The 22,367-nt window shown below is 45.7% G+C and overlaps 1 protein-coding gene across 1 annotated transcript in view; it reads right to left on the bottom strand.

The window, feature by feature from the left end:
• LOC126260733 (dual specificity tyrosine-phosphorylation-regulated kinase 4-like) overlaps positions 1-21,607 on the bottom strand; it is a 587,083-nt gene extending 565,476 nt beyond the window's left edge. The window contains exon 1 of the mRNA XM_049958070.1: positions 21,474-21,607. Coding sequence (XP_049814027.1) covers positions 21,474-21,607 — 134 coding nt within the window. The remainder of the gene's footprint in view (positions 1-21,473) is intronic.
• Positions 21,608-22,367: the final 760 nt, after the last annotated feature.

Below are 22,367 nucleotides of genomic sequence, written 5' to 3'. Positions count from 1 at the left end.
TGAAAGTGAGAAACTGGCGTCCATTGTTGCTGTTGTGATGGTGTTTCCCAGTATCTTATCGATTCTATAATTGCCTGGAACGGACGCATGTCAATATTTTGGCGTCATCTAGTTAACGTACTCATAGTTAACATACACTCTGCATTTCAGAGGTGTTGTTTACTATTTATGCGTTCTAAGGTTCAATTTCACGCCTTTCTTTCTAGCAACACTATATTATTCTGCAAAATTACAGCAGGACATTGCACTGAGCGCCAAGCAGTTTTCTGCAGTATGCTCTGAAATTCACAGAAGGAGAAGAATGTAAAATCGTTCTACCGGAAAATACTGATAATGAAGCTCGGAAAGCATAAATCTTAATTAATATCTCTGACATGTGGAGAGAACTTAAAATGATGATTAGTGCAGCATACTAACTGCTGCAAAATATCATTATGCGTCCAACACAGACAACTCCAGAATCAACTGCATACAGCCCAACATCATCGCAACGACAACAACAGCAGACGCTGATGTCCCCCCCCCCCCCCCTCCCATACACACGCCATTATCTCAATGAAGCGACTGCCTCAAGATTACATTAGACGTAATTCGTAAATTATTAAATCACTATAGCTGACATATTCGTCGCGAGGGAAGACAAGCTGTATTGATATTTAAAACCGTTTTAATATATCGTTTAGTGTTCGGTCTCAGCTGCACACGACTAGTTTTCATTTCCCTTATTTAGGGTGCATAGTTTCGTCAGCAATACAGAGTTCTGACGTTTGATTATGAAACAGATGTGATGAGTTTTTAACGGAACTACAACCATAGATCTGAAGATGATCCAGTGAATTCGAAGCTAGTCATACTGTAAAAAGATATGCAACTGAGACCGAAAAACAAGCAATATATTTAAGTTGCTTTAAATGACCAAATGGTTCATTTTAGAATATTCCAGCAACTTTTTTCGTCTGCTTGTAATTAAAAAACCACCAGATTATGAGCAAAACAAGCTGTAAAGGCGTAAAAATGGTTGGAATCATATTTTGTAGTCCGTTTAGACTGCTTTAGCTTTTTTTTTAAATGGAAGTGACTAGTTCGCGTTCACCTGAACTATGATTAGATCTGTATATAAAAATAAAAAAAAATAACCAGTGCATTCCAATACATAACATAGCTTTTATGTCAAATTTAAAATCAGTTGTATCCTGTGACGTATTATGTAAAGTTTTGCTGATATGTTGGACGGGTTAGTTTTGTAATCGATACAGTCAGATGCGTTCAGGTACATTTGATTTTAGAACTGGTTTAATAGCAATGTTGTACGTATGTAGTAGAGTATATGTTGGACAGTAATCTTATTTTGATCTACGAAGGCATACTGAAAAGTAATACCTCCGAATTTATGTGAAAACTCATAAAGCTTTTTTAATAAGAGAAACGTCCTTGACTTTATAAATCTTTATCCTTCATGCCTAAAATGTTTTCCTCAATATAATTGCCCTGGCGACGAACACCTTTCTTCCAGCGATAGAACAGTTTGTTAACGCTGTCACTGTAAAATGTTTAGCTTTGTTGGCGGAGCCACAACCTCACCTCTGCTTGCACCCCTTCATCACTTTCAAAGTGAGGTCCTCGAAGGTGTTCTTTAAGTTTTGGAAACAGACAAAAATCGGGTGACTTCGAGTAGGGACTGTATGAAGGATGGTCGATGACAGTGAACCCAAGGCGAAGTTGTGGTGTCACTGCCAGACACCACACTTGCTAGGTGGTAGCTTAAATCGGCTGCGGTCCATTAGTACATGTCGGACCCGCGTGTCGCCACTGTGTGATCGCAGACCGAGCGCCACCACAAGGCAGGTCTCGAGAGACTGACTCGAACTCACCCCAGTTGTACGGACGACAGAGCTAGCGACTAGACGTACGAAGCCTTTCTCTCATTTGCCGAGAGACAGTTAGAATAGCCTTCAGCTAAGTTAATGGCTACGACTTAGCAAGGCGCCAATTGTATCAGTGCATGTATCTTACGAGTGTCATTTGTATAGTCAAGAGAGATGTACCAAAGGAAGCATTAAAAGATACGTATTTTCTTTATAGCATTCATTAAGTCTCCTGTTTCAGACCTCACTCCATCCTTCGTGAGTTAGCGCGTGCATCTTGGCCGCCTCTTTCAATTAGTGTGCGTAGTGTTGGCAAGTCTGCCGACACTACAGAAGTATTGTTGCACATGTCGCAGTGCTCGTGTGTGCTCTGGCGTTGTCATGCTGAAAGAGATGATGCTCCATATGTGGACGAACTCTTAGAATTCGGAACTCGATGTCGGCACTCTGGTTTCACTCACCGACACCACCCTGTTACATGCAACATTTCGGAGCCCTGTAGGGACAGAAGGCTGCAAATACAGGGTGACAATTATTGAACTACATGAAAAAAACGTAAAACAGTTACAAACTACGGTGTGCACACTCTTTAGTCAAATGTGAACGTCTCTACAGACATTCGGGTTTAGGTAATGCCATGTTCGATATGCCTTCCATCATTGGCGTTGTAGTGGAGCGGACGAATAGCGAAATTCTGCGTGACCCGCTGAAGTTTCAGAACATCGGTGCTGTCGATGACGTACCGAACGGCTGTTTTCAGCTCAGCAGTGGTTTTTGGATTATTGCTGTACACCTTGTCTTTAATATAGCCCCTCGAAAAGGAGTCGCATGTGGTCAGATACGAAGAATATGGCGGCCAATCGAGCCGAAAGCCAGTGGCCTCTGTGTATCCCAGAGCCAGAGTGCGGTCCCCAAAGTACTCCTCCAGGACATCACTCTCCTGCTTCGATGTGGTCGAGCTCCGTTTGCACGAACCACATCTTGTCGAAATCAGGGACACATTGGATTATAGCGATGAAATCATCGTCCAAAACCTTTACGTACCGTTCGGTAGTCACCGTGCCATCAAGGTATATCGAACCGATTATTGCACACCACATCGTTGAGGGTGAAGAGACTTCTAGAACGCGAAATGCGGATTCTGAGAGTCACAAATACGCCGATTTTGTTTACTGATGAACCCATCCACATGAAAGTGGGCTTCGTCGCTAAACCAAACCAAACTGCGCATACTAATTCGCATCATGCCCGGCGGCCAACCGTGCAGTTTGAACGTCCTAACGCAAGTTCTTGAAGTATGAATTTTGGAGCCCATATTTAATACACTACTGGCCATTAAAAAATGCTACACCACGAAGATGACGTGCTACAGACGCGAAATTTAGCCGACAGGAAGAAGATGCTGTGGTATGCAAATGATTAGCTTTTCAGAGCATTCACACAAGGTTGGCGCCGGTGTCGACACCTACAACGTGCTGGCATGAAGAAAGTTTCCAACCGATTTCTCATATACAAACAGCAGTTGACCGGCGTTGCCTGATGAAACGTTGTTATGATGTCTCTTGTAAGGAGGAGACATGCGTACCATCACGTTTCCGACTTTGATAAAGGTTGGATTGCAGCCTATCGTGATTGCGGTTTATCGTATCGTGACATTGCTGCTCGCGTTGGTCGAGATCCAATCACTCTTAGCAGAATATGGAATCGGTGGGTTCAGGAGGGTAATACGGAACGCCGTGCTGGATCCCAACGGCCTCGTATCACTAGCAGTCGAGATGACAGGCATCTTATCCGCATGGCTGTAACGGATCGTGCAGCCACGTCTCGATCCCTGAGTCAACAGAAAGGGACGTTTGCAAGACAACATCCATCTGCACGAACAGTTCGACGACGTTTGCAGCAGCATGGACTATTAGCTCGGTGACCATGGCTGCGGTTACCCTTACCGTTGCATCACAGACAGGAGCGCCTGCGATGGTGTACTCAACGACGAACCTGTGTGCATGAATGGCAAAACGTCATTTTTTCGGATCAATCCAAGTTCTGTTTACAGCATCATGATGGTCGCATCCGTGTTTGGCGACATCGCGGTGAACGCACATTGGAAGCGTGTATTCGTCATCGCCATACTGGCGTATCACCCGGCGTGATGGTATGGCGTGCCATCGGTTACACGTCTCGGTCACCACTTGTTCGCACTGACGGCACTTTGAACTGTGGACGTTGCATTTCAGATGTGTTACGACCTGTGGCTCTACCCTTCATTCGATCCCTGCGAAACCCTACATTTCAGCAGGATAATGCACGACCGCATGTTGAAGGTCCTGTACGGGCTTTTCTGGATACAGAAAATGTTCGACTGCAGCCCTGACCAGCACATTCTCCACATCTCTTACCAATTGAAAGCGTCTGGCCAATGGTGGCCGAGCAACTGGCTCGTCACAAATGCCAGTCACTACTCTTGATGAACTGTGGTATCGTGTTGAAGCTGCATGGGTAGCTGTACCTGTACACGCCATCCAAGCTCTGTTTGACTCAATGCCCAGGCGTATCAAGGCCGTTATTACGGCCAGAGGTGGTTCTTCTGGGTACTGACTTCTCAGGATCTATGCATCCAGACTTCATGAAAATGTAATCACATGGCAGTTCTAGTATAACAAATTTGTCCAATGAATACCCGTCTATCATCTGCTTTTCTTCTTGTTGTAGTAATTTTAATGGCCAGTAGTGTAGTTCGATAATTGTCACCCTGTATGTAGATATGAAGAGCAAAGATGCAGAATGTTATAACGCTCGTTTTATTTAAAAACCTTTATCAGTTTCTATACAAAAAAATTCGGAGACATTACTTTTCAGCACGTTGTTGTACAGATCTGAGGGCGGTTCGTGTGGAAAGAAACTTGACACTCTAAAAAAAAATTAAAGCAATCTAGACGGACAACAAAACATGTTATGTAACAAATGAATACGGTCTTTGTCTGATATCAATTTTTGCATTGTATTAAGTTAAAAAATAAGTAAGTAATACGACTAGCGGCTGAACAAAACACGCAATTTACCGTAACAGCCGCGGCAGCAACACTTGGCCACACAGATCGCAGTGAGGAGAACCAGTCCATTCGTAATGTGCATTCGCGAGTGCTGCAAGTAAGCCGGCAGGAGTGTTGGCAAGTATCCCACGCGCGCGACCGTTACATAGCGAGGCGCGCCCCGTGCGGCACTTTCGATTTCTGCCGGTCGCGTTTCTCCGCAGGCTGGAACAGGTTGGAGGCTGTGGCTGTGGCTGTGAGGTCAGCCCATCGCCACCCGCGCCGTAATGACGGCAGGGGTTCGATTACGCAGGCCGCCTTCCACTTTATTAGACAGCCGCTCGGGGGCAATAGTGGCACTTAGGCGCTGCACATTATGCAAATGTCCCTGTTAAAGAGATTACACACGTCGCCGCACATCCAGGATGCAAACTGCGACAACCAGTGCACTGATGCTGATTGCTCCTATCGTTATCTGTTCGTTGTGTTCGTGGTATCAGCCGCGAGGGCGAAACTAACGACACATAGGAAGACTCTCGAGGCAGTAACTTTTTATCTAGAACGAAACACGTCCCTAAAGCCGTCGGCACACGAACCGTGATGTCGAACGTCAACGTTGAGCGTGCTAAGTTCAACGTGCTGCTGAACGCTCAGAAATGATGCGACTTGTGCATACGGTACGTGGGCCCCAGCGTGGTACACGCGATCGCAACGCACTCCGGCGGCAGTTGCGGGAAGTTTCTAGTTCGTAAACCACACTGTTTACTAAAAGGCCGCGCGTAAAATTCCCACGTTAGCTCTATTAAAACGCACATTTCCTCTATTGCCCACGAAAAGGAAAGCACCATGTCCAATCAATAAGGACACAGGCTTATAAAAGTTCCATTACAAACACTGCGATACAAATTTGCAATACTTCTTCACATAAGATAAACATTATTTCATCATTCCCACATTTTAGTAAAACTCCAAGGTCAGTCTTTCTTGGTCACTGTTCCTACCCAGTAGCAGAATCTTTGCAACACGTGAATTACGAAGCGTAAAAGAAAAAGGAGCAAAATAGCTTTACACAAGCAGCGCAAGGTAGGGTAGATCAAGCCAATCGAACACCCATAGAAAGGTGAACTTATACTTACATCACATCAAAAATTATAGTATATACTTATATTAAACTAATGATAAAGTAACAGAACCTAATAAAAACGCCTATCTTAGAAAAAAAAATTTACGTACTGGCGAGTCGCGAACCACCTCCCAAACAAAAATTTCACAAATTTGTTACGCTGCTCACCACGCTAAACAAACATTTTGTAGATAATTGCCATTCCTTGGATCTTACGAATCTTAGCACTTGCTGAAAGCTTTAATCGTAACTATGTTACTAACTGAAATTTAATTATAACAAATTGTACCAAGAACAATGCGTTTTGGGTGCATCCTCAGTGTATTGCTGCCTTCAAATAGCATACTCTCACAATACGCAAGTTACAATAATTCTTTTGCCACGAACATGATGTTTCTCATCATTTTTTGGAACGAATTACACAGTTAACAACGGGTTTTCCAGTGATTTTCTATTTGCTGGTGCTCGGAAACGGCATAGGCTTGAAATGAATGCCAATATGGCGCCTAACAACTTTGTGCTGAAGGGAGATGGCGTACGTGTGATGTAGATGCCGTTGTGCCATCTCATTGGTCAACGTTCAGATTCACGCTCAGAATATCTGACATGCCAGATATTGCTCTGCACGGAAAGACTCCCGAACGTGCTATTCCACGCAATGACGTCAGAAACTCGGCTCTCTCAGCGTTCAACATTCGGATGCACGGTCCGTGTGCCGACGGCTTAAGGCACGCCTGTAACCGTCAGGAACGAGGTTTGATTATGTTCATTTCCTTTTTTACACCTTTGATTTGACGCACTCCCTTTTCCTTGGCTGGAGAGTCCTACGTCTCCAGAAATCCTTTATGCGTTCGCTAACTGGCGTTTTCTTATTCTCCAAATGAAGCTCGTGAATGTGTCTAGTTTTCCGTTCCACGTTTTGTGCTCGGCCCCTAAACAAACTTTATCAACAATCTTTACCCACACCACAGTGCTCTCCTCCACAGATAGCTGATACCAGCTACGAATGTCTTTATTCTGCAGAGTCTCTACGTGAACATTTAGTTTAAAGAATTTGGTGAATGTGTTAAATGTTCACGATTCAAAACCAGAAACTACCATTGGTTGCGAAGTTGCAGTAACTATAAATTTAAATATCTGTCTTAAGTCTTCGTTTTTGTCTTGATCGTTTGCATTCAGTTATGTCTTCCCTTTTGGTGAATCATTGTGGAACGTAGCACGCACGGCCATACATCGTTTGCTACCAGTTGCAAGGCCAAATATTCATTTTCTTATGATTAAATGTCATTAAATTTATTTCGACTTGAAGCTGTGTTGCCGCGCGGGATTAGCCGAGCAGTCTTAGGCGCTGCAATCATAGACTGTGCGGCTGGTCCCGGCGGAGGTTCGAGTCCTTCCTCGGGCATGGGTGTGTGTGTTGGTGCTTAGGATAATTTAGGTTAAGTAGTATGTAAGCTTAGGGACTGATGACCTTAGCAGTTAAGTCCCATAAGATTTCACACACAGTTGAACATTTTTGTTGTTAACATTTCTTGTCTTCTGGCTAAACGTGATAAAGTATACTTTGAAATCAAATTGTTCCGGTCAGCCAGAGTGAAGTCGCCCTTACTACTGTGCCGGCCGAAGTGGCCGCGCGGTTCTGGCGCTGCAGTCTGGAACCGCGAGACCGCTACGGTCGCAGGTTCGAATCCTGCCTCGGGCATGGATGTGTGTGATGTCCTTAGGTTAGTTAGGTTTAACTAGTTCTAAGTTCTAGGGGACTAATGACCTCAGCAGTTGAGTCCCATAGTGCTCAGAGCCATTTGAACCATTTGAACCCTTACTACTGTGTTAATGTTTATATTTGGTCTTTAACTGATAAATGATGCAATTTGTCTAATAAAACCACCAGAACCGTCAACTCCCCCACTCCCATGCTCCCTTATATAGAGTGATTCAAAACCTTGCGCACAAACTGAAAGAGCTGACACAGGTGTCGAAATGCAACAACGTTGGAGAGGGAACTCATCACCTCGGAAGTAATCCTGTACCACTGAAAGTTTTGGAATGTCAAGAACAACAATCAAGGTACATGCGCCGTAAGTTCCGCAAAGATAATGTACTCTTTACTTAACAATGTTGAATGTTATGGAAGGTGTTTGAAATGGAGGTCGCCACATTCAATACAGGCGTAACATTTGTAGACGATCCTGTGGCACTCCACCAAGTACAGCAGACATTGCACGAACCTCATCAGACGTGCAAGTATCCTGGGGAGAAATGTTAAGGGCCAAGCAGTTGAATCTCCCCTTCGAATCCTTCGCATGGTGCACAAAGACATGCGCGGTAAAACGGGCTAACCCTCAAATGAAAAAAACTTAGAGATAAATGTTGCCATCTATTGCTGGGTACGGGAACTATCAAAACGGACATTGGTCTCACATCTAAATATCACATTAGCACACTTAGGGGTGAGATCAGTGTCAATTTTTATAGTTCCCGTACCCAGCAATAGATGGCAACATTTATCTCTAAGTTTTTACATTTGAAGGTTAGCCCGTTTTTCCGCGCATGTCTTCATTGCGTTGGGTGAGGACAGCACGTACTTGCAAAATGAAGTGTTCAGGTGCTCCGTTTAGATACATCCATCTGCTGGGATGACAAGCAGTTCAGTTTACATAGGAACAGTACGTTATATTTGCTGAACGTATGAAGCATGTGCATGGATTGACCGTCTTGATCCTGGCACTGCAAAGCTTTTATTGGCTCAGGAGTATTTTCAAGACCGTAAGTTCATGTTACAAAGCTGTTGCATTTCGTCTCCTCTGTGAGCTACTTCAATTTGTGTGCAACCTTCCGAACCACTCCACCAAGCGAGGGGGCGCAGTAGTTAGCACACTGGACTCGCATTCGGGAGGACGACTGTTCAAAGCCCCATCAGGCAAAACAGATTCGCATTTTCTGTGATTTCCCTAAATCGCTCCAGGCAAGTGCCGGGATGGTTCTTTTCAAAAAGGCACGACCTATTTCCTTCCCCACATTTTCGTAATTCGAGCTTGTGCTGCGCCTCAAATGACGTCGCTATCGACGGGACGTCCTTTCCGAATTTCCGTGCAGTCTCTTACCAGCTTTGTGCAGTTGCGCTGAACTGCGAATCTTTTGGATATCCAAGGAATAAATTTCATGGTGTTGCAGTTTTTACGGCTAGTGGTGTATATCGGTTTACATATCGTTGGGCTGTTTCGAACTGACAGTCGGTCGTCCAGAAGATGAGAACCTTTTGTGTGAACGCCAGGGGCGCTGCCGTTTTTATGCAACTCTTACTTCCTCCATAATTGAACGACGCAGACTCATTCGGGCGCGTTTCTGTTGTTCCCTGGAGGTCCCGCTCGTAGCTTCGCCGTCCAGCCGTGTTACGGCGCTGTTTCAGAGGCCATTACGGGACACGATCTGCAGCCTACTCCACCACTGCACTTAATGTTGCAACACTTGGTTTCTTTCTGTGGAAGCAGAAGCTGTACTAGAAGCTTTAAAACACGTGACCTCCCTTCAGGTTCCCAAGGTCCTAATTCTATCCGATCCTACGCCAGTTTTATGATCTCCAAGGCATGAAAAGTGAAGTTCCAAAGCCCGAAACCTCATCTTGGCACTCATTTGGCAGTACATCCAGTGTGAAATACACGTTATAGAAGTGCTGTGGGCTAAAGCTGACTCCGGCGTCATTCATAACGAAGAAGACGATATTCTCGCTAAAGAAGCCGCAAAATCTGGGAATTTAATCGACGCCAGATTTCTGAATTGCACCGTTTGGCCCGACGGATTGCCTTTCAACAATGACTAGAGGACTGGAAAGTGTTGCATTTCTTCTGGGGAAGACAATACACCTGTTATTCCACGTAGATCCTGGTTTCACGATGTTCGCCTCCAAGATGACTTCTATCTGCTGCCTCGCATTCGATAGGAGGACGGTTCAAACCCGCGCCTGGCCAGCCTAATGTAGGTTTTCCGTGATTTCCCTAAATCGCTTCAGGCAAATGCCTGGATGATTTCTTTGAAAGGGCACGGCCGATTTCGTTTCCCGTACTTCCCTAATCGGATGGGAACTGACGACATCGCTGTTTTGAAGCATTGGGAACTGTGTTTAATGGTTCAAATGGTTTTAAGCACTATGGGACTTAACATCAGAGGTCATCAGTCCCCTAGACTTAGAACTACTTAAACCTAACTAACCTAAGGACAGCACACACATCCATGCCCGAGGCAGGATTCGAACCAGCGACCGTAGCAGCAGCGCGGTTCCGGACTGAAGGATCTAGAACCGCTCGGCCACAGCGGCCGGTTATGTTTCGGCCTATATGGCAATTATTTACCTTTAACCTCACCTAATGGCTGATAGCTGCCGAAGCCGAATAAAATTATAATGAATACAAGACACCTAACGTGGAGCTCATTTTGTGTTCTAGTTACTTTGTGGAAAAGCTGGAAGAAGGGCATGTCGCAATCTGTAGCGCTTGCAGATATAAACAACGTGTATTCCCTCTCCAGGAGAAGCGCACTGAAGCCAGTATAGTAACACTCCGCCTCAGTGGCTAATAACAGTGACTTGGTCATTTTGAGTTTTGTAAGTTATCAAAAAATGGCCCTGAGCACTATGGGACTTAACATCTGAGGTCATCAGTCCCCTAGAACTTAGAACTACTTAAAGCTAACTAACCTAAGGACATCACACATATCCATGCCCGAGGCAGGATTCGAACCTGCGACCGTAGCGGTCTCGCGGTTTCCGACTGTAGCGCCTAGAACCGCTCGGCCACTCCGGCCGGTAGTCCCCTTGAACTTAGAACTACTTAAGCCTAACTAACCTAAGGACATCACACACATCCACGCCCGAGGCAGGATTCAAACCTGCGACCGTACAGGTAGCGCGTTTCCAGACTGAAGCGCCTAGAACCGCTCGGCCACAGCGGCCGGCTGTAAGTTATCGCTGCGCACGTCAGAGAGAGAGAAAGTTATGTCCCTGTTAACCAATATTTAGTCTTTGCCTCGGCGCAGTCGAGGTGGCGCAGTGGTTAGCACACTGGACTCGCATTCGGGAGGACGACGGTTCAATCCCGTCTCCGGCCATCCTGATTTAGGTTTTCCGTGATTTCCCTAAATCGTTTCAGGCAAATGCCGGGATGGTTCCTTTGAAAGGGCACGGCCGATTTCCCTCCCAATCCTTCCCTAACCCGAGCTTGCGCTCCGTCTCTAATGACCTCGTTGTCGACGGGACGTTAAACACTAACCACCACCACCACCTCGGCGCAGTGTCATACGTTCTTAGTTGAAGTTTGGTAGGCAATGGACGTATTCGGCAGTGCTATGTTGACTTGTGATTGTATCTGTTAGATGAAGAAAGATTTGTTGTGAAGAACAGCAAGGATGAATGTGATGTATAAACTGAAAGTCGAAAAGAATATAAATTTTCGTTGATTTGAACAGAAGAAGTAAGAGTACAGCAGTGCGCAGCTGCTTTGTCGAAATAACTATTGCCAGCTAGTTAACTTGCTCAGAGCTGAGAGAAAGACCACCGTTCTTCCCTGAGTCATGCATTAACGTATCAACTGATTAAGCTGTTTGTCTTTTATAGAAATTTTATGTTAACGTTATAGGCTTTTTAAACAGTTCACTTTGCTAAGCATACTGTCGTTCAGACCAGTGTTATATGCGAAGATCAAGCGAAGTTTTACTCTTGTCTTTTTGAATACATACTTCATTCCGAAATCGTTGTCTTGGAATATCATTTCATAGGAATATTACTCTCCTGATCACATAATTTCAAGAAATTTCATCATTACGCATCACCACATTGCATCATATGGTACGTGACAGTTTGAATAATGTGTGGAAATTTTATTTAAAAATAGAAATAGAGCTTAGCCGCTGCCTGATTCCTGTCGTGCTTTCGAGAAATCTGCAACAATTTCATCAAGACGCGAGGCAAGTGGAAATTTTGATTAGGGCCATATAATTGCTTTACTTCAGTTGCGCATTTAATATAAGGATAATTTGTATTGAGACTAGTTACAGCTTAATTCCAATTAGGTTCTGTTTAGTCAAAAGTTAGCATTCGAATTTAAGCTGGATATAGCTTTTAGGTATATAATTTCGGTAATACGTGGACTTTTTACGGAGTGGGAGGTAAATTTAGGCTACATTTCACAAAGTAACATTAGTGGGGAACTTACATAATCATTAGTCTACGGATTGCATGACCTGCAAATAGACGAAAATAGTAATAATATCACTGTTCTATAACTTTAACCACAAAGTAATTATTATTGCGGATATTTGCAGATATACCCGTGTCTTCCAATATTCGCGCAGATTATTATCCTCAAAGTTATTTTTATTCCGGATATCTGCTCTCGTACAGTCCTGTAGCTACAGCACTTCGTCAAACTTGTGTGAAACGCAAATGGAAATGTAGTTACACGCCGCGTGACTGGTGACTGGAGATATCTTGCGGTCGAGAGCAGCTGGACAAACTACGTGTGTGTGAGATGATGACTAACAACGCTACTAACTACTTTCGTCATTGTGTGAAGCTACAATACACATATTCTAACCAGCGGCAAGAGTCTAGCATGCGTCTACTGTGTGGAGGTAAGATTCCACTAAACAGATTTAAATTTATTCAGACTCAATCTTTTTAGTAGTTTCTGCAAGTTAACACTCAGCACAGAGGCCTAATGCATGCAATGCAGAAGTAGACACCTTGTGACTAATCTATTCAGCCGGCACGAGAAAGCAGTGAGCAAAGAAAAACAATGACCCAGAAAATCAAAAAGAAAGAATGCATTCAATTAGCAGTAATTTTACGGCGGCGCAGTAGCGACTGAATTAGTAACTCTGCTAAACGAGAAAACAGCAAGTGGGAGGCGTGCTTTCCGAGATGGTTTTGCAGAGCAAAACGAACTACTGACGTCGCTGCGAAACAGGTGATGCAGAGACTTGATTAGTGAGACAGTAGTGGCGGAGGAGCTTGCTCATTCGTCTGCTTCCGACTTTACTGGATCGAGTCTACCATATCATTTTACAAAACTGCTCTGACGAATAATTATGTCTGAACATGTTTAATTAGTTAATGAATCACTCGCCTTTGGACTAATTAATGAATTTACCCAAATATCTACAAAAGGAACAAGGAGTCAGAATGAGTTCTTTAACAGCGAGCGTACCTATTTCTGCACCGTAAAACGTGGTCAATGGAAATGACTACGCAATTACGCATTGATCGTAAGTGAATGCATCTCCAACAACACTTAAGTGCTAGCTTCTTCTACCATTCATGACGTACCCTACTCCTGTTATCGATCGTGTTATTACCGTTTTTCTCAACACCAAATACACTCCTGGAAATTGAAATAAGAACACCGTGAATTCATTGTCCCAGGAAGGGGAAACATTATTGACACATTCCTGGGGTCAGATACATCACATGATCACACTGACAGAACCACAGGCACATAGCCACAGGCAACAGAGCATGCACAATGTCGGCACTAGTACAGTGCATATCCACCTTTCGCAGCAATGCAGGCTGCTATTCTCCCATGGAGACGATCGTAGAGATGCTGGATGTAGTCCTGTGGAACGGCTTGCCATGCCATTTCCACCTGGCGCCTCAGTTGGACCAGCGTTCGTGCTGGACGTGCAGACCGCGTGAGACGACGCTTCATCCAGTCCCAAACATGCTCAATGGGGGACAGATCCGGAGATCTTGCTGGCCAGGGTAGTTGACTTACACCTTCTAGAGCACGTTGGGTGACACGGGATACATGCGGACGTGCATTGTCCTGTTGGAACAGCAAGTTCCCTTGCCGGTCTCGGAATGGTAGAACGATGGGTTCGATGACGGTTTGGATGTACCGTGCACTATTCAGTGTCCCCTCGACGATCACCAGTGGTGTACGGCCAGTGTAGGAGAACGCTCCCCACACCATGATGCCGGGTGTTGGCCCTGTGTGCCTCGGTCGTATGCAGTCCTGATTGTGGCGCTCACCTGCACGGCGCCACAAACGCATACGACCATCATTGGCACCAAGGCAGAAGCGACTCTCATCGCTGAAGACGACACGTCTCCATTCGTCCCTCCATTCACGCCTGTCGCGACAGCACTGGAGGCGGGCTGCACGATGTTGGGGCGTGAGCGGAAGACGGCCTAACGGTGTGCGGGACCGTAGCCCAGCTTCATGGAGACGGTTGCGAATGGTCCTCGCCGATACCCCAGGAGCAACAGTGTCCCTAATTTGCTGGGAAGTGGCGGTGCGGTCCCCTACGGCACTGCGTAGGATCCTACGGTCGTGGCGTGCATCCGTGCGTCGCTGCGGTCCGGTCCCAGGTCGACGGGCACGTGCACCTTCCGCCGACCACTGGCGACAACATCGATGTACTGTGGAGACCTCACGCCCCACGTGTTGAGCAATTCGGCGGTACGTCCACCCGGCCTCCCGCATGCCCACTATACGCCCTCGCTCAAAGTCCGTCAACTGCACATACGGTTCACGTCCACGCTGTCGCGGCATGCTACCAGTGTTAAAGACTGCGATGGAGCTCCGTATGCCACGGCAAACTGGCTGACACTGACGGCGGCGGTGCACAAATGCTGCGCAGCTAGCGCCATTCGACGGCCAACACCGCGGTTCCTGGTGTGTCCGCTGTGCCGTGCGTGTGATCATTGCTTGTACAGCCCTCTCGCAGTGTCCGGAGCAAGTATGGTGGGTCTGACACACCGGTGTCAATGTGTTCTTTTTTCCATTTCCAGGAGTGTAAGTTAATGTCAATTAATTAATTAATGAAAGCAAATGGCAGTAAGAACATTATTAAGTACTTGACCGTTTTCAGAGTTTACACCTGGCCGTTTTCAAGTGGATCTGAAAACTGTGCTGTAGAGATGCGAAGTCAAAGAAGTTCCTGACCGACGATTAGTGCTACCTTTATTCGCAGATGAATTGCAACAACTAAAAGGAATCTTATGTTCTGCTTTCTGATCTGCATGGAGGTCATTAGAGATGGAGACAGCTTAGACTGCAGACGGATCGGAGAAGAAGATCGTGCTTGTCCGATTTTATGGAAACGCGCCGGCAACTGTGTGCGAAGCCCCAATTACAACGATCACTCAGTGATCTGAACCCAAATCAGCCGAATCTACATCCACATTTCTATTCCTCAATCCATATTAAGGAGTGTGGTGCACTGCTATCTCTTCCTCCACTGACTGTTCCATTGACGAGTGACGTAGCAAAAACATTATAGATAAAACCTAGTATTAGCTCTAATTTCTCTGTTCTCGTCGTCGTGGTCATTTCACGAGACATAAGTGGGAAGAAGTAACATGTTGAGCAACTTTTCTTGTAACGTACAGTACTTTTTCGGAATTACAACAGAAAACTTCACATAACGCTTCTTTTGCCACTGGTGCTTGTTGATTATTCCGTAATGATCCTGCGTTACATGGCGCTCTTCCTTGGATCTTCTCAATTAATCCCAACTGGGAAGTATGCCAGAGTGTTGTCTCCAGTACTTACAAGTGTTTGCAAGCCATTTCTGCCATGTATGAATTACATTTGCCTAAGATTCTTCCGCCAGCAGTATTGACACAGTGGTAACACCGGTTCTCGTCTGATCACCGAAGTTACGCTGTGCTGGGCTAGGATTGGGTGACCATCCCGTCTGCCGAGGGCTGTGGCAAGCGGGGTGCACTCAGTCGTTGTGAGGCAAATTGAGGAGCTACTTGATTGACAAGTAGCGGCTCCGGTGTCGCAAACTGGCAAAACGGCCTGAAGAACGGTGTGCTGACCACATGTCCCTCCATATACGCATACGGTGATGCCTGTGAGCTGAGGATGACACGGCAATCGGTCGGTACCTTCGGACGTTCATGGCCTGTTCTGGAGGAGTTCTTTAGTTTTTAAGATCCTTACAGTGAATCTGTCACCGGTATCTGCTTTACCTATAGTTAATTTTGTGTGTTCATTCCAATTTACGTCACTCCGCACCGTTAATGCTATGCGTTACGCATCTTTTACTGTTTACAGTAAGTTTTCACCTATAGCAAAACCGAACGGGCAGTACGGGCGGCCGGAACTACTGGCCACTTGGTGTTTCTTGGATTTTTCGCAAAAAAGCGGAAGCATGCAGTGCTTGGAATAAATGCGGACATCTCTCCGCCATTTTTAGAACTTTAGTGATGTAGCTGTTGAATTTATCTCACAGGTAAATTTTATTTGTTTTTGAGTGTCGAAGCTGGTTAACGGTGTAATTTTCAGTATCGGTCTATATTTTTAAAGGTGAGAAGTAATGTTATCATTCTAGTATTAATATTTAAGAATTCTAATGTACATTTTATCACAATAATAAAACTCTGCTCACTCAGGACGATTTGTCTTCGCGCCATGCTCTAAAGTGGAATGTCAGTCGGGTAGTAAGGGCCGTAATAAAGTCGAGTGGTACGGGCTATACATCTTTTTTTGTGTTTAGGCACAATACCAAGCTGAAGTAGAATTGCGTCGATGGGGGTGGAGGGAAATGTTCTGAAACTGCAATGAAACAAGTGGTTTCAAACGATTTGGAAGGCGAATGACTGAAAGTGTTACTGACAACTGTTTTCATGTTCTTGGAATTACAATGCAAAGGAGATTAAAATCAGTGTAGGAATTCAGCAGACTGTTTTGACACATCAGATGGGCTTTTTGGGATCACCTTTTGAAGAAAATTACGAAGAAATGCTTGCAGAACACATGAGAAATTCAGATTCCATGTTAATGCGTCTATGTAAGATTGAATCTCAAAAGTTGGCTTACGATTTTGCAGAAAATTTAAACAGAGAAAAGAAATTTGCAGGTAAAGATTTCCACCGAAACTTTATGTAGAAACACCAAGAACTGTCTTACACAAAACCGCAGCCCACAAGTTTAATGGGTTGTGTCTGGTTCAATGAATCACAAGCTGAAAGGTTGTTAGACCAACTGTTTTTTTTTTATTATCTTGTATTTTTCATACACAGGCTGATTCAGCTGCCCCTACCGATTCGCAGTCCACACTACATCCGTATCAGAAACTGTACCCAGACCGGCGACAGCCACGTAATTAGTTCCCCTTCAGAGCTCTGGGAGACTATACTGTGTTTTTGGACTACGATATACCTTACTGCGACCATACTTATCCAAGTGTCTCCAGTATTTCTTTTTTTTTTTTTTTTAGCTACCGGTAAAACTATACAGACTCTGGATGTCTCTTTAAGTCTATTCCGTTCATAGTAAATACTTCAGAAACGTCGCCTTACAAAGTGCGTTTCACCGTCGGAAAAAATGGAAGTAACAGGAGATATCAAAATCGGAAGCGTGGAAGTAACAGATTTCCTGCATATAACCTCTGGATCATTTACGAAACATTAAGTACTATACACAGAATAAACTTACAGAGACATGTAAAATCTGTATGAATACACTGCTAATAACGCACAGAGAGATTGGAGACACTTGGACAAATATGAACAGAAGTAAGGTATATCTCAGTCCAAAAATACTATGTAGCTCATGGCCAATTCTCCCTTGTATTTTTTTTACAGTATGATTAAGTTTGCTAACAGCCACACGAAGCTCTGAGAGGGAACTTACGTCGATTATGTGGTTACTGCCTGTCTAGATACCGTTCCTCATACAGATGCAGTGCAGAATGCATAAAACGGATAGCAGAATCACCATGTATAAACGGATTAATTTTTAGTGAACCACTAAAACACCTATTTTATTGAAAAAACTTTGTTTTGCTGTACACCTGTACTGCTTGAAACATTTCTTAACATCTGGAATAGTAAGTCTTCAAATTTTTTTTATGCCATCATGTAAAGATTTTATGCGGTTGTTTTCATAACAACAACTAAAGCTTTATGCCACTGTGGATTTAAGTGGCCCATACCGGTCGCCGTTCTCATAATGAGCCTTTTCGCCTATCCAGTATATGTTACAATTATTTACACGGGGAGTCAATTGCAAGTCCCTGCGCAAGTCATAGATCCTCCACAGGTCGTCCTGCATTCCGTTACAGTGTTCAGGCACTGCAACCTCCATACACACAACGGTATCAAGCGCGAACAGTTTTTGATAGAGCTTCCGATGTTATCCGTTACATAATTTATATGTATTGTAAACAGTGACGGCGCCATAAAACTCGCTTCGATTACTCCCGAAATTGTTTTTGCATCTATACATTTCGTGTTAGCCGGCCGGTGTGGCCGTGCGGTTCTAGGTGCTTCCGCCTGGAACCGCGTGACCGCTACGGTCGCAGGTTCGAATCCTGCCTCGGGCATGGATGTGTGTGATGTCCTTAGGTTAGTTAGGTTTAATTAGTTCTAAGTTCTAGGCGACTGATGACCTCAGAAGTTAAGTCGCATAGTGCTCAGAGCCATTTGAACCATATCGTGTTATTAAAAACAATATGTTGAGTTCTGCCCAGCAGGAAGTCCCGAATCCAGCCACGGGTCTTGTCCGTTACTTGGTAAAGCCGTCGGCACACGTACCGTGCTGTCGAACGTCAACGTTGAGCGTGCAAAGTCCAACGTGCTGCTGAACGCTCAGGAACGATGCGACTTGTGCATACGGTACGTGGGCCCCAGCGTGGTATACGCGATCGCAACGCACGCCAGCGGCAGTTGAGGGATGTTTCTAGTTCGTAAATCACACTGTTTACTCAACGGGCGGGCGTAAAATTCCCACGTTAGCTCTATGAAAACGCACGTTTCCTCCATCGTCCACGAAAAGGGAAGTACCATGTCCAATCAATAAGGACACAGGCTTATAAAAGATCCATTACAAGCAGTGCGGTACAAATTTGGAATACTTCTCCGCATACGATAAACATTATTTCATCATTCCGACATTTTAGTAAAACCCCAAGCTCAGTCTTGCTTGATCACTGTTCCTACGCTGTACCACAAACTTTGCAACATGTGAATTACGAAGCGTAAAAGAAAAAGGAGCAAAATATCTTTTTACAAGTAGCGCAAGTTGTCCTCTAGATTAAGCCAATCGAACAAAGTCACCCCTCAAAAAAAGGTGAACTTATATCTACATAACATCAAATATTATAGTATATACTTATATTAAACTAATAATAAGGTATCAGAACCTAATGAAAACGCAAATGTTAGGAAAAAAGAATTTGGAAGTGTCTAGACGCGAACCACCGCCCCCAGTGACACTACTCAACACGCTAAACTAACAACACACCTTTTGTATCTTATCATATTACACTCCTGGAAATTGAAATAAGAACACCGTGAATTCATTGTCCCAGGAAGGGGAAACTTTATTGACACATTCCTGGGGTCAGATACATCACATGATCACACTGACAGAACCACAGGCACATAGACACAGGCAACAGAGCATGCACAATGTCGGCACTAGTACAGTGTATATCCACCTTTCGCAGCAATGCAGGCTGCTATTCTCCCATGGAGACGATCGTAGAGATGCTGGATGTAGTCCTGTGGAACGGCTTGCCATGCCATTTCCACCTGGCGCCTCAGTTGGACCAGCGTTCGTGCTGGACGTGCAGACCGCGTGAGACGACGCTTCATCCAGCCCCAAACATGCTCAATGGGGGACAGATCCGGAGATCTTGCTGGCCAGGGTAGTTGGCTTACACCTTCTAGAGCACGTTGAGTGGCACGGGATACATGCGGACGTGCATTGTCCTGTTGGAACAGCAAGTTCCCTTGCCGGTCTAGGAATGGTAGAACGATGGGTTCGATGACGGTTTGGATGTACCGTGCACTATTCAGTGTCCCCTCGACGATCACCAGTGTTGTACGGCCAGTGTAGGAGAACGCTCCCCACACCATGATGCCGGGTGTTGGCCCTGTGTGCCTCGGTCGTATGCAGTCCTGATTGTGGCGCTCACCTGCACGGCGCCAAACACGCATACGACCATCATTGGCACCAAGGCAGAAGCGACTCTCATCGCTGAAGACGACACGTCTCCATTCGTCCCTCCATTCACGCCTGTCGCGACAGCACTGGAGGCGGGCTGCACGATGTTGGGGCGTGAGCGGAAGACGGCCTAACGGTGTGCGGGACCGTAGCCCAGCTTCATGGAGACGGTTGCGAATGGTCCTCGCCGATACCCCAGGAGCAACAGTGTCCCTAATTTGCTGGGAAGTGGCGGTGCGGTCCCCTACGGCACTGCGTAGGATCCTACGGTCGTGGCGTGCATCCGTGCGTCGCTGCGGTCCGGTCCCAGGTCGACGGGCACGTGCACCTTCCGCCGACCACTGGCGACAACATCGATGTACTGTGGAGTCCTCACGCCCCACGTGTTGAGCAATTCGGCGGTACGTCCACCCGGCCTCCCGCATGCCCACTATACGCCCTCGCTCAAAGTCCGTCAACTGCACATACGGTTCACGTCCACGCTGTCGCGGCATGCTACCAGTGTTAAAGACTGCGATGGAGCTCCGTATGCCACGGCAAACTGGCTGACACTGACGGCGGCGGTGCACAAATGCTGCGCAGCTAGCGCCATTCGACGGCCAACACCGCGGTTCCTGGTGTGTCCGCTGTGCCGTGCGTGTGATCATTGCTTGTACAGCCCTCTCGCAGTGTCCGGAGCAAGTATGGTGGGTCTGACACACCGGTGTCAATGTGTTCTTTTTTCCATTTCCAGGAGTGTATGTTACGCCGTGTGCTGAAAACCTTAATCTTAGATAGGGTACTTATTGAAAATTAATTATGACAAATTGTAGATAGGGTACTTATTGAAAATTAATTATGACAAATTGTAACAAGAACAATGCGTTTTGGGTGGATCTTCAGCGTGTCGCTGCCTTCAAATAGCCTTCTCTCATTTTACCCAAGTTACAATAACTCTTTTGCCACAAATACGATGTTTCTCATTATTTTATTGGAACGAATCACACAGTTAACAACGGTTTTTCCAGTGATTCTCAATTTTATGGTACTCAGAAACGGCATATATGCATATAGGCTTGAAATGAATGCCAATATGGCACCTCACAACTCTGTACTGAAGGGAGACGGCGTGCGTGTGACGTAGGTGGCGTTGTGCCATCTCATTGGTCAACGCTCAGACGCACGCTCAGAATATCTGACACCCCAGATATTGCTCTGCACGTTCGGAAAGACTCCCGAACGTGCTGTTCCACGCTATGATGTCAGAAAATAGGCACGCTCAATGTTCAGATGCACGGCCCGTGTGCCGATGGCTTAAGGCCGTGCTTTGATCAGCAGACGAGAGTGCGGAATTAAGTTTAGTGCCTTTATAATTACGATACATTGCTCGATGCGACGCGAGCGTAACATGTTCCGGAGGTGTGGCAAGACTTGTCAGCCCAGAAGGAGTGAACTGGCTGGGGAGAGGGCGCACGCGGCCCCACACGGAGTATGGCCGGGTCGCAGCTAGCAACAGCCTGACCTTGCGCTCGCGGCTGCTACCTGCACTGCCCACCTCTGCCCCTTCTTCCCGCTGCAGCCGGCGACACACCTGCCCACCGCCAGCGAGTTGCTCCCACGCTTAGTATCTTCGTCGCACGGTTCAACTGGCCCCATTCCGCTGGTTTATCTTCACCTCGCGACCTCTTTATGCTGCATACCTGTCCGAACTGATAAATCATTGACTGGGAAGTCCGGCCCCGGTAGCTGAGTGGTCAGCGTGACGGAATGTCAATCCTAAGGTCCCGGGTTCGATTCCCGGCTGGGTCGGAGATTTTCTCCGCTCAGGGACTGGGTGTTGTGTTGTCCTAATCATCATCATTTCATCCCCATCGACGCGCAGGTCGCCAAAGTGGCGTCAACTCGAAAGACCTGCACCAGGCGAACGGTCTACCCGACGGGAGGCCCTAGCCACACGACATTTCATTGACTGGGAAGATTGTATTCCTCCGAAATTTACCGCATTATTTTGTTTTACACAGCTACAGCTGCGCCCGCATCTGACGGGGTTATTTATTCCTTACAGACCCGACACTTTTTTCTACTGTCGGATACGCTTCCTGCGGCCCCTGTGTAAGCGGGGGAATGTTTTGCATATCATCTCTCTGCAAATCAAGTTAGCTCTTCGTTTTGTAAATTCAAACGCCTTTTTTTTACTGCGGTATAATATTGTTTACGTTCTTGACGAGCCTCGCCTTTTATATTAAGGGGAGGTTTACTATCTTTTGGTTCAAAAAATCGATTTTTTCTTTAAATTGCATTTTTGGATCCATAAAAGTGTTTAAAATCCACCCCTGAAACGGTTTTTCCGAATAAGGAACGGAAATGTTTGTAAGTAGGCCGTTTTCAAGTAGGGACGTCGAACAGATGTGCAGAA

This window comes from Schistocerca nitens, chromosome 5 (genome assembly GCF_023898315.1).
Source record: "Schistocerca nitens isolate TAMUIC-IGC-003100 chromosome 5, iqSchNite1.1, whole genome shotgun sequence".
Classification (NCBI taxonomy): Eukaryota; Metazoa; Arthropoda; class Insecta; order Orthoptera; family Acrididae; genus Schistocerca; species Schistocerca nitens.
This window is presented reverse-complemented; position numbering and strand designations above follow the sequence as displayed.